Here is a 12,021-nt window from a genome sequence, read left to right as displayed (position 1 = left end):
GTAAGATTGCTGCGTGGAATAACTTTGAGGGTTAGATAACAGTCGTCACGCCAGTGGAATTGGAATACTTTCGCAAACTTTCTGCGCCTGCCGGTTCGATTGGTGTTGTAAATCCCCTTTTGGCCTGCTTACAGAGTGTCTTGTGCTTGCAAATGTTTTTTATGCCCCCTTCTCTTGTTGCAGAAATATATCTGCTGTTCAGGTGATGCCAGAAATTGTGTGTCCTTATTACTTTCACCGATGTGGAATCGAAGGTCAGAGGTCAAGAAGATCCATCGGGCTTTTCCAGTTGTTTCGGCCGAAGGATTCCTGCTGTGTGTCTGATATTTGTCTCCAGAGTTGGTCCTATTACGTGTTTTAGAATCGGTGGCCGTCTTCTATCTAGAGCTATCAATCTCAGGAACTGATTTTTCCTTTGTCAATTCTTAGATAAGAATAATCAGTGAGAGAAGTCCAGTAATTTGGCCACAAGGAGCAGCTTTTACCCTCTGGGTGAAACTACTTAATTGTGCGATCGTAGCTCTTGATTGGCTTTTGTTTAAAACTTTAAGAGAGCTGTGAACATTCATCTGATCGATATCTAAAGACACAGACTGAATGATCAGCTAGATCATGATAAATGCAATGACCCTTCCATAGTGAGGTGACTTCTCTGAGGCGTGTATTCCTCATATTCGGATTATAGCCTTATGGCTCGTTTCTTGGCTGCTTGTGACTCTGCGCCACCATCGGCGTTTGTCCTAATTGACAAAAGCTTGATAGGAGAAATCTGATGCTCTAGGATTCCATGCATTGTGGAATTGCAATCATCGACATTCTGAGGTGGTCATTTCTCAATGCAGTTGTCCCCTTCTTAGGGCCAAATGGAAAAAAAGGTAGCTAACCATTCTGATATTGGATTTGACCTAGCAACTGCCCATATTGTTTTCTTCCTTCTTGTGTCCTGGAAGGCCTCCTTCCTCATAAATCACTCTGTCTCACAACCTCGTCGTCTCAAGACAATGCATAGGTTGATGTTTGAAAGTTGGAAACTTGATTTTTTGGTGTCAATTCAGTCCTAAACCTTTTATTGATACTAATTAAGTCCTAAACATTTTGCATTTGTGCCAATTCAGTCCTAAATCTTTTATATTTATGCTAATTGAGTTAATTCGGCCAATTTTAGCCAAAAATCGCTGACGTGGACATCGATTGTCCTACATGGCATGGCCGGCGCTAACTTGTACATTTTTCTAATATTATTCTCATATTTTAAATAATTTTTTAAGCATTTTTTTTGTTTTTTTTAAATATTTAAAATATCAAAAAAAATATTTAAAAAATTCACGTTAGCGCCAGCCGTACCACGTAGGATAATTGAAGTCCACGCCAGTGATTTCCGATCTAAATTGACAGAATTGACTCAATTGGCATAAATGCAAAATATTTATGACTAAATTGGCACTAATATAAAAGGTTTAGGGCTGAATTGGCATTAATAAAAGGTTTGGGATTTAATTGGCACTAAAAAAAGGTTTAGGATTGAGTTTGTACTAATACAATAGGTTTAAGATTTTTACAGCACTTTTCCCTTTTTTTCCCTTGTTGAGTTTGTTCCAAGAGCTCAAGATAAAACAGTGCGTGATGAGTAAAACAGTTCCTAAGTCCCAGACTCCCCATTCTATGTTTTGCAATGGTTCGGGAATCCGAATCAATGACGAATCGCATGGCTCATGGCCTCTCTATCCACGAAGTTCTCCACTTGGAATGTAGATAGGGAAAGGTGAGTGAAAATTTTCAGCTGACGTCAAAGTACGAGGATTTTGCCAGTGGATATACCAACGAACAAGAGATTAATAATTCAACACGTAGAGATAAGAATAGTTTGCGATCACCATTTTTTTTTTCCGCTCATGATTGGAATTCTTCAAAGGAAGTCCCCTTATTGTACCATCAACTATCTGGTCACAGCTCACAAACGCCGCTCTGTAAGAACTTAGGACAGATTTGCCGGACCTAGCTCTCTGTAGTCAATCAGGCACTTAGCTTGCCTGGGTTCGCGAGATTCATCTCCGGCTACGGCAACGTCCAATTGTCGGGGGGGTTATGGGATCAAGACTCATCATCGGATGAATCGCAGGCCTCATGATCCTCCAGCTGCCACGAGCCGTCCTGCTGCTGAACCATCCCTCTGTTCTTCATCATCCACCACATTTCCGGCACCAGATACTTATCCTTGAGGAACGGCGTGTGCTTGTTCACCAGCGCCACGTCCCTCTTCACTGCTAGCTTGAACGGTGCTTTTATGCCCTGCGTCCCCGCCACCCCGTGCAAATAGCTCTCCAGCGAATGCCAACTCGGAATGCCCCCGTCGTGCTTCAAGTACTTGGAAAGTTGATTGTTGATCAGCAGCTCTTGTCCGAGGTTGGCATAGTACCCTTTCGCTGGGTACTTCCAGACTATGTCGGGCAGGTTGGCGATACGCAGGATGCGCAGGCTTGGGATGGAGTCGGCGATCTTGCAGAATCTGAAATTTCCCACGCGGGGGCTCGCAAAGACGAAGGCAGTCACGGGGAAGGGTTGCTTTGATTGGGTGCCACACGGCTGGTTGTAGCCGTTCCAGGCTATGTCGACAGCGTTGAGCGATGCAATCGAAGCTCCTAGGCTGTGGCCCGTGACAGTAATGCTGATTTCCTCGTCCTTGTATTGGTCAACCAGCCGCTGCACCTCTGTCAGGACCTGGAATTTTGGACGAAGAAAACATCAGAAACGCAGTAGAGAAAGCATGAGCTGCATGAGGTATGATGAGTTTTGCACCAAATTCTCTCTTCAGTATGCTCAGACAAGGACGACATTTACCTGTTCCCTGGCACTAGATACATTGAACTTCGAGCGAGGATCCTCTGAGGTATAGACGGAGAGGAACCCGCTGTGCACTTTAGGAATAAAAGTATTAACATCGTCTTCGGCTGCATCTGCAGCTGTGTCTGTATCGGAGTCTGTGTCCCCCAGTATCTTTGTTGCAGGCGTCAGCAGAAAATCGAAATCGTTAGCCCATTCCAGGGGCTGAATAGTACCTCTCCACGCAACCATTATATCTCTCCGTCCAAGCGCGGCCTTACCTTCGTCAGTCGACACCGCAACATACCCCATCCAGTTCGACTCCTTGCTCCAGGCTTCCCTGGACAGGGACCTCAGGAGATAACATCCGGGGACCTTGAGTGAAGACGTCGCATAGAAGTACTTGGTGGCAGTGTACTTGAAAGGGTTCCCATTTGTCAGGCCGACCTTCTCGAACAGATCTTTCGTGCAGTAATGGCTGTTGCCGGCATTCTTGGACTTGATCTCGTAGTTGAAGTTGTCATAAGTCGCTTGGGCCCGCTCACCGTAGTGGAGGAGGTAACGCCTCAGGTCGAGGTCGAGAGGGTCCAGGAGGTTCTTCCAGTTATTCTGCCCACTTAACTCCCTCCATCTCTCTGGTATTTTCTTAAACATTTGGACTGAATGCAATCAATCCTCCTCCAACACTTAGTCCAAATGCTTTTGAACTTGATCCAACAATTGATGGTTCAAAGTCAAGCATTGACAATTTGTATGACGATCTGATGGGGTGTGAAAATCCTGGTAGGTTGGCTGAGACATGAACTTTGGTCGACCTAACAATATGAGGATTGTTGTCGTTCACACTATTTTGGTGGGTTTAGTTGGAGCTTGGTGCTATCGCCATCATATGTTTTGCATGACTACACCAAAAAGATACAATTCCAGACGTAGAGCTTGCAGTTCATGTTGATTTGTCGTAACTGTGTATATAACTTGTATCAGTTCGTTCTCAACAGTATAAATCTTTACGGCACAAATTCAAAAGGGAATCATAATAAAAACGCATTGATTCCTATCAACATTTAAGTTTAAGTAGGTTTGAGATGGGAACTAAGTTCAGCAAGAGTTGCAGCTCTTTGCTAGGCAAATTGATGAAACATGAATATGGATGGGTGTTAAAAACACTCCAGTTGATGTAAAGGCCCTCAGTTTGCCTGATTATTATAGCATCATAAAGCATCCAATGGACTTGGGCACTGTGAAGACAAGGCTGAACCGGAACTGGTACAAGTCGCCGAAATAATTTGCAGGGGATGTTAGACTTGCATTCTGTAATGGCATGACTTATAACCCTGAAGGGTAAAATGTTCATAGCATGGCTGAGATTCTGTCCAAGATATTTGAGGACAGATGGGCCAATTATAGAGGCAGATTACAATCCTGAAATACAGTTTGCATTAGACTGCGACATGGGTGTTCCTACACCTACATCAAGAAAGGCATTTCCTCGCCCCGCTCTGCTAGATATGGGAAATGTATTAGATAGATCTGAATCTATGATGCGTCCTTCTGATATGAGTTCGAAACTGTTTAGTGTTACTCCTTCCAGTATGACACCTGCACCTAAAAAGCCCAAGCTAAAGGATCCTCATAAATGGGATATGATTCATGATGAGAAGCAGAAAAGCAGAAACTTAGTACATATCTCCAAAATTTGCCTTCCGACAAGCTGGATAACATAGTGCAGATCATCAAGAAGAGAAATTCGTCTCTTTTTCAGCACGATAAGGAAATTGAGGTGGACATTGACAGTGTTGACACTGAAACTTTGTGGGAGCTTGATAGGTTTTGTCCAAAAATATCAAGGATTGTCACAGTAACATGTTATCGATAGTAAGTTGTTCATTCTCTTTTTCAGATTCAAATAGTGACAGTTCCCCAGCTTCAGGATCTGAAGCAGGGCATTCACCAAGGACCTGAATGTGTTTGCTCTGGTACCAAGTTTGACTACCAGAATTAAAGCAGTGGCATTATTTGCTCGCATCTCCCGTTGGTCATCTTTATTTGGTGAAATGATCCGTTACGTATTGTGTTGTGTAGCGTAGTGTATTTACATAGTTGTGGAACCTATTTCGGTGCTGCATTTCGTCATGCAGCAGAAATCTCGCCAATTCTTATGATATAACATGTCTGCCAACAAGACAGTAGGTGCCCGTGATAATTAGTGGACCACATAGATGCCGATTATCATGCTTCTCTTTCTCCTAAGGCTGTCTGAATATGTTAATCCATGAAATCACATCGGATCGGCATCACATAGTCAGAGTTGCTTGTGAAAAATATGTCTTTTAACTGTTCGCTAATTGACCCGACAAGAATACTTGTATTTGCAATGCATAAAGAAGACAGAGATAAACAACTTGGAAATTTCTTGCCAGGACTCCCTGACACAAGTTAGTGAGTAAGCTGCATGCTAGGTAAGAATAATCAGTCAGAGAAGTCCAGTAATTTGGCCACAATGTGCAGCTTTTGCCCTCTGAGTGATGCACTACTTAATCGTGTGATCGCAGCTCTTGGTTGGCTTTTGCTTAAACTTGGATAGAACTGTGAACATTCATCTCCTCAATATCTGAAGATAAAGACTAAATGATCATCTCGATCATGATAAATGCAATGATCCTCGCATGTCGAGGTGACTTCTCTGAGGCGCATATTCCTCATATTGGCGTTACATCATCACTGCTCATTTCCTAGTTGCTTCTGACCCTCCCTATGCCACCACCATTCTAGTTTGTCCTAATTGACACAAGCTCGACATGAGAAATCTGATGCTCCAGGATTCCATGCCTAGTGGAACGGACGATGGTCGTGAATAGAAATCATTGATATTTTTGAGGTGGTCATATCTCAATTCAGTTGTCCCTTTCTTAGTACCAAAGGCTGCTGTATAAGAAATTAGGATAGATGTCCCGGACCTATCTCTCTGCAGTCGGTCAAGCACTTAGCTTGTCAGGGTTCGAGAGATTCATCTCCGGCTACTGCAACGTCTAATGGTCGGAGAGTCATAGGATCAAGACTCATCATCAGATGAATCGCAATTCTTCTCATGATCCTCCAGCTGCCACGAGCCCTCCTCCAGCTGAACCATCCCTCTGTTCTTCATTATCCACCACGCTTCCGGCACCAGATACTTCTCCCTAAGGAACGACGTGTGCTTGTTCACCAGCGCCACGTCCCTCTTCACTGCTAGCTTGAACGGTGCTTTTATGCCCTGCATCCCCGCCACCCCGTGCAAATACCCCTCCAACGAATGCCAACTCTTAACATTCCCGGGGTACTTCATGTACTTGGACAGTTGATTGTTGATCAGCAACTCTTGTCCGAGGTCAGAGTAGTACCCTTTAGATGGTAACTTTGGCACTATGTCGGGCAAGTTGGCAATGCGCAGGAGGTGCAGGCTCGGGATGGAGTTGGCAATATTACAGAATTTGAAATTTCCCACACGGGGGCTGGCATAGACGAAGGCAGTCACGGGGCAGGGTTGCTTTGATTGGGTGCCACACGGCTTGTTGTAGCCGTTCCAGGCTATGTCAATAGCGTTGAGCGATGCAAGCGATGCTCCTAGGCTGTGGCCCGTGATAGTTATGCTGATTTCCTCTTCCTTGTATTGGTCAACCAGCCGCTGCACTTCCGTCAGGACCTAGAATTGTGGATGAAGAAAACATGAGAAACACCACGAATGCGAGAGCAACGCCTAGAGACCCAGTAGAAAAAATATGAGCTGCATGAGGTAATGAGTTTACCTGTTCCCTGGCACAAGATTTATTGAACTCCGAGCGAGGATCCTCTGAGGTATAGACGGAGAGGAACCCGCTGTGCACTTTAGGAATTATATTATCAACATCGTCTGCAGCTGCATCTGCATCTGCAGCTGCGTCTGCGTCGGAGTCTGTGTCCCCCAGTATCTTTGTAGCAGGTGTCAATGGAAAATCGAAATCGCTAGCCCATTCCAGGATCTGAATAGTACCTCTCCACGCGACTAATATATCCCGCCGTCCGAGTGCGGCCTTGCCCTTGTCAGTCGCCACCGCGACGTACCCCATCCAGTTTGACTCCTTGTTCCAGGCTTCCCTGGACAGGGACCTCAGGATAAAACATTCAGGGACCTTGATCGAGGATGTCGCGTAGAAGTACTTGGTGGCGGTGTACTCGAAAGGGTTGGCGATGGACAGTCCGACCTTCGAGAACAGATCTTTTGGGCAGTAGCGGCTGTCGCCGGCGTACTTGGACCTGACCTCGTCGTTGAAGGTGTCGTAAGTGGCTTGGGCCCGCTCGCCGTAGTGGATGAGGTAACGCCTGAGGTCGAGATCGAGAGGGTCCAGGAGGTTCTTCCAGTTTTTCTGCCCACTCAACTCCCTCCATCTCTCTGGTATTTTCTTAAACATTTGGACTTGAATCAAATCAATCCTCCTCCCACACTTTAACTCAATCCCAAAAGCTGTTGAACTCGTTCCAAAAATTGACGGGTTCAATGACAAGTGCCGGCTAATTTAAATGAGGATCTGATGGGGCGTGCAAATCCTGGTAGGTTTGCTGAAACGATGAACGTTGGTCAACCTAGGAATATGCGGATAGTTGTCGTTCACAGGATTATGGCGGGTTTCGTTTGGAGCTTGGTGTTATCGCCATCTTTTGTTTTGCATGACTACATCAACGAGACGATACACAAATTTCTCGTGGCTTCCCCTTACTGTTTTGTCCCCGCGCAACTATTAAGTCCAGATCTAGAGCTTGCAGTTCGTGTGTTGATGTCTTGTAACAGGGTGTAAGTTACCTCTGTCAGTTCGTTCTCCATTCCTATCTTCCACGTGTTTTTAACCAAGTACCGTGCTCGTACCATCGTAAGTAATCGAAGTCTAGAATTGAAAGCACTATCCTGAAGCAATGCCTGTATTCTACTCCAAAAAATACAGAAAGCACCCAGCTCTGCTGATTGAGATGTGCCTTTGAACATCAATCCCCTGCCACTAGAAATCTTTCTGCCTTAGAAATTGGCAGAGAGAGAGAGAGAGAGAGAGAGAGATTTTAGCTGCTGCAGGTGAATGCTATGAACACCACTCAACCATTCCAAAATCACAAGCATCTGTCAAACTTCATTTGAACGCTTCAAGAGTGTCCTAGAAAGCAAGGATTGAAAAGAGAAGGAAAAGGGAAAATGTTTGTCTTCTGCACACACACGTAGGTACATGCTTTTTTTTTTTTTTTTTTACTGCAATTGAGATGGGCTTCTTATGTTGATGATGAGTTTTCTCACTGCTCAGGTCCCTGAGCATCGTGCTCGGGTCGCTTGCCACCATAGCCCAAGTCATACACCACGGCGTTCTCAGGCTTGCCTCTGCGGTGGTCCTTGCCCAAAACCATGTCCTTGGTCGACTGCGCAATCTCAACCAGCGTCTCTCCAATGGCTCCCAGTATCCCTCCCAATTTCCCCTGCTTCCCCTGGTTTCGCATTCTGTCGACCTCCGCCTCCACGATGGCTCGGTTTTCCTTGTCCTGGTACTCCGCCGGTTCCTGCAAGATCTCGTCCATCGTCTTGGTTCCTCTCTGCTCGCTCGCCCACGTGCCCTCCACAAATCACATAGATCATTCATAATGAGATCGCAGTGATGATATTGACCTAAGTAATAACAAATATATCCAAAGTAGAATCAAAGAGGCACATCTCGCCGTGAATGTTTCCTCGTGTCTTGCAGCATAAACGTGCAATATGTCGCAGAAAGATCTTGATATTAATTTTGAAAGTCAGGTTTCAGTTATTTTGACCACGCTTCTACAAATCTAAACACGTGTGAACTCATTTGAAAACATGAACAATAATCAAAGTTCACTATAACCTATTGAAAATGGACGAAGTGTCAGTAACTTTGGATCGGTCACAGACTGTAGAATTCATCTACATTAACTGCGGCGTAATGAAGCGGAAACAAACAGTCGAGTAGAACCTGAAGTCTGATGCGATTTAATCGACGAGGGAAATAAAAAGTAGTGTGTGCTTGAAGAAAGAGGCAGGTCATAGATCATTCAACACCTATATACCTATCGTTCCATATACCTGCCGTTCTCGCTCCATCTGCTCCGTCTTCGCAGCCGTTGCCTCCTTCGCTCTATCGCCAACCGCCGCCGTGGCATCCTTGGCGGCCACCAAGGGCTTTGCGGCGACCTCCGCCGCCTTGTGCCCTGCCTCCACCGTATAGTCCTTGGCCTTCGCGACCGTTTCCTTGACGGCCTCGTAGCCTTCCCTCGCGCCCTGAACCACCTTCTCCTTCACTTTCCCTCCCGTGTCGCCATGGCCATGGCCATCGCCACCTCTCTTGTCCGCCATCTTGGAAGGGCTGTCGTGCTCTGTTTTGGGGGCGGTGGTTTCGGTTGGTGCGTCTTTGCCGCCGACGATGGTGATGGCGGGGTCCTTGGCTTTCTCGGCGAGGGACTCGTAGTGGCTGGTCATCTTGGGGACTAAGTCTCTCTCCACGTCGTTGTTGTTGTTGTCGATGTGGTCTCTTCGGTGGATTTGTTCGGAGGCCATTTGGTTTTAGCAGGGACAAGCGAGCCCCCTGTTTTGGGTCCGATCCTGCTTCGGTTCTGGATAGCGCTCGTCTGTCTGTGGGAAGCAGAAGGTGGCGATGGAGGTTTCGAAGGTGGACGTGTGTGCGAAGATGGAGGGGGGAGTTTTTGTCTTGGAGCTATGGGGTTTCGACACGTGTGATGAACTCGGACACGTCATCATGCTCCAAGCTTTATTTGATAAGAAGAACTTTAGATGAGTCGCGGTGGAACTTACCTCCAAATACATATCAAAGGAAATCTGGGGAAAAAAAAAAATTAATGTCCTCAATTGCGAAGGCTATCATAAAAAGGTTAAAAAAAATAAAAAATTAGAAAAAGTTGGGCTTTCTTTAGAATTTTCATTGTTACTAAACCACTTTGCGATCCTTCCGATTTCCGTTGAAATTAAAATTTTCATATCGGTATATGTTTCTTGTAGGCTGTGGCTAAGATGTATCAATATTTTAGAGGCGGTCTCGGAGAAATTCTTCGAGAACACCAGGAAGGGAACCAAACTATTTGGAAGTATTTATGGGCCAATGTTTATTGAAAGGGAAAAAAATGCCATGGGATTATATCAATTATCATGCCACTAGAGATACCATCCATCGTGGATGAGTACAAGTAGGCAGAATCAATAAATTTCTTCTGGACCCAAGGGATTTTAGTAAATTGTTAGGCAGAGGGGGTGAAAAAAAAAAGTTATTTCGAAGGGATGTGGGTAAGTTTATCTTTTACTAAAATTGTAAAAAAAAAAAGATAAGAAATAATCTTAAATCAAAAGTGAGACCCGCAAAGGATAATGTAGTGAATTCAATGTGACAAGGACGGGCCAAAAATTAAAGTTGTAAGCTTGTTGCTTTGTTGCATTAAGCTATTGGCACTCCTGTAATATCATTAACTGTCTACAATATGCTTCATCGACCATAGTTTAAAAAAAAAAAAGGTTTGCATAAGAGGCGAAGTCGAGAGAAGTGTAAATTTCGCGATATCCTGTTGGGAGAACATTCCAATGTTGAATTTTCGTTAGCCTTTCTCTCAATTTTCTCATGATATCATAGCACAAAGCCATCGTAAGTCCGTCAATCAAAGGGCACATCCATTTTCCGGGGACTGGGCCAATCTTCTGCCCCCTCAAAACATCAAAACAGCATACCAGTAAAGGTGATGTCAGAACCCTTTCATCGTTCGATCTAATTCGAACAGTTTTACGAACCGCAAAATAATGGAGCTTCAGCTAAACAGAACCGCATAGAGGATCTCGTTCCAGGTGTCGGGCAACCCTGGGAGGCACCAGTGGAGGCAATCCGAGCCCTTGTGCCCTCCACTGTGCACCGACGGGTGACCGTCCTTTCGGTACTGCGAAAGGGTCGTGATGTCGAGCAAATAGACTGGCTTCTTGATCTCGCTCAAGACTTTGTTCACCGTGGCCCAAGCCGTCGGAAGCCCCGCGGGGTACTTGGTACCAAAGTACGGTTGCGTTTGGCCGGAGCAAGTCAGCGACGGTTCATTCCAGTCCTTCCCTCTAATAGCACGGTAAAAAGACAGCCACAAAAATGAGGAAGCTAGCGTTGAATTTGTCTCAATGTCCAAAATGTCGCACTGGGCAAGAAACCTACTCAAAGATATAACATCAATTCGGACATGACAAAGAAGATGGTACTATGCTTACTCATAGTGGTCCGGAGAAATTCCTTGGTAGAAGACCTTTGTCCTCGAAGGATCGACATTAAGGTCCACCCTTCGAGCCCACGTGGTCATGCCTTTGTAATATGCCTCCAGTCGGTTCATGTCCTTGTACAACTTGTCGCCTTCTTGGATGTAATCCCAACTACATTGTAAATATATTATATCCTACCTACTGTGTACTTCAAAATTGTATCAAATTGAAAACTGTCCAAATTCGAAGCTCAAAACAAGATGAATCTCACGGCTGAGCTCTTCCGGTGTAGGGCCACCAATGCCAGGAGTTGAAGACCAACACGTCCATCCCTCGCCAGGCATTGCCAGCGTTGATCGAGTCGAGCTTCAGGACCCGTCCTGCTTGCTCTTGCACGAGATCCACAAGGAATTGCGTCCAGTACAGAGATATTTCCACATCATATTCCTGCTCGCAAGATGCAAGTTTTTGAATATATTTCCATACAGGATATGATCTGCTGATTTTATAGGGTAAGGTAAAATATATATTCGTCCTCTTTAATGGAAATGGTGGGTGTGTATTTGGGGACAAACCAAATACGTGAGCGAAGACAGGTTTCCCTTGGTGATGAGTGAAGTCTTGGCATCGGGCATCTGGGCATGAATCATGCAAGACAGAGACTCCCACATGTTCGCGCTCAGTGAGTCACCCACAAACATAATCTTCTTCCCCCTCCATCCCTTCAAGAGATTCACTGCACTGAACCTGCACAGCAGAAATCGTTCGGCATTTACATTTACATTTACATCCACACCCACAACCCTTCTCATTACTAACATAGAAAGGACACATTTTTATGCACTCTGAGGAACGACAAGGCAGACTTTTGCAGAGAGAGAGAGAGAGAGAGAGAGAGAGGCTAAAGATAAAAGCTTGGACCTTGGCAAGTTACAAGAGAAGGGCTGCCATCTGTA

The 12,021-nt window shown here is 45.2% G+C and overlaps 3 protein-coding genes across 3 annotated transcripts; all 3 read right to left on the bottom strand.

Moving 5' to 3' along the window:
• Positions 1-1,937: 1,937 nt before the first annotated feature.
• On the bottom strand, positions 1,938-3,475 carry LOC115732905 (phospholipase A1-II 1-like). The gene is made up of 2 exons (XM_030663593.2): positions 2,839-3,475; positions 1,938-2,718 (listed from the first exon to the last, which is right to left on the bottom strand). Exons 1-2 carry the CDS (start codon positions 3,472-3,474, stop codon positions 2,092-2,094), a joined length of 1,263 nt encoding a protein of 420 aa, XP_030519453.1. The 5' UTR covers position 3,475; the 3' UTR covers positions 1,938-2,091.
• A 2,232-nt stretch (positions 3,476-5,707) lies between these two features.
• Positions 5,708-7,318, bottom strand: LOC115732315 (phospholipase A1-II 1-like). Its single transcript, XM_030662953.2, has 2 exons — positions 6,606-7,318; positions 5,708-6,502 (listed from the first exon to the last, which is right to left on the bottom strand). Exons 1-2 carry the CDS (start codon positions 7,245-7,247, stop codon positions 5,873-5,875), a joined length of 1,272 nt encoding a protein of 423 aa, XP_030518813.1. The 5' UTR covers positions 7,248-7,318; the 3' UTR covers positions 5,708-5,872.
• A 587-nt stretch (positions 7,319-7,905) lies between these two features.
• LOC115731974 (seed biotin-containing protein SBP65-like) lies at positions 7,906-9,443 on the bottom strand. The gene is made up of 2 exons (XM_030662640.2): positions 8,915-9,443; positions 7,906-8,427 (listed from the first exon to the last, which is right to left on the bottom strand). The coding sequence occupies exons 1-2, from the start codon at positions 9,383-9,385 to the stop codon at positions 8,113-8,115; spliced, it is 786 nt and encodes a 261-aa protein (XP_030518500.2). The 5' UTR covers positions 9,386-9,443; the 3' UTR covers positions 7,906-8,112.
• Between the last annotated feature and the right edge of the window lie 2,578 nt (positions 9,444-12,021).

The sequence above is a fragment of the Rhodamnia argentea genome, chromosome 10 (assembly GCF_020921035.1).
Source record: "Rhodamnia argentea isolate NSW1041297 chromosome 10, ASM2092103v1, whole genome shotgun sequence".
Classification (NCBI taxonomy): Eukaryota; Viridiplantae; Streptophyta; class Magnoliopsida; order Myrtales; family Myrtaceae; genus Rhodamnia; species Rhodamnia argentea.
Note: the sequence above shows the minus strand (reverse complement) of the source record. Positions and strands in the feature narration are given on the sequence as shown.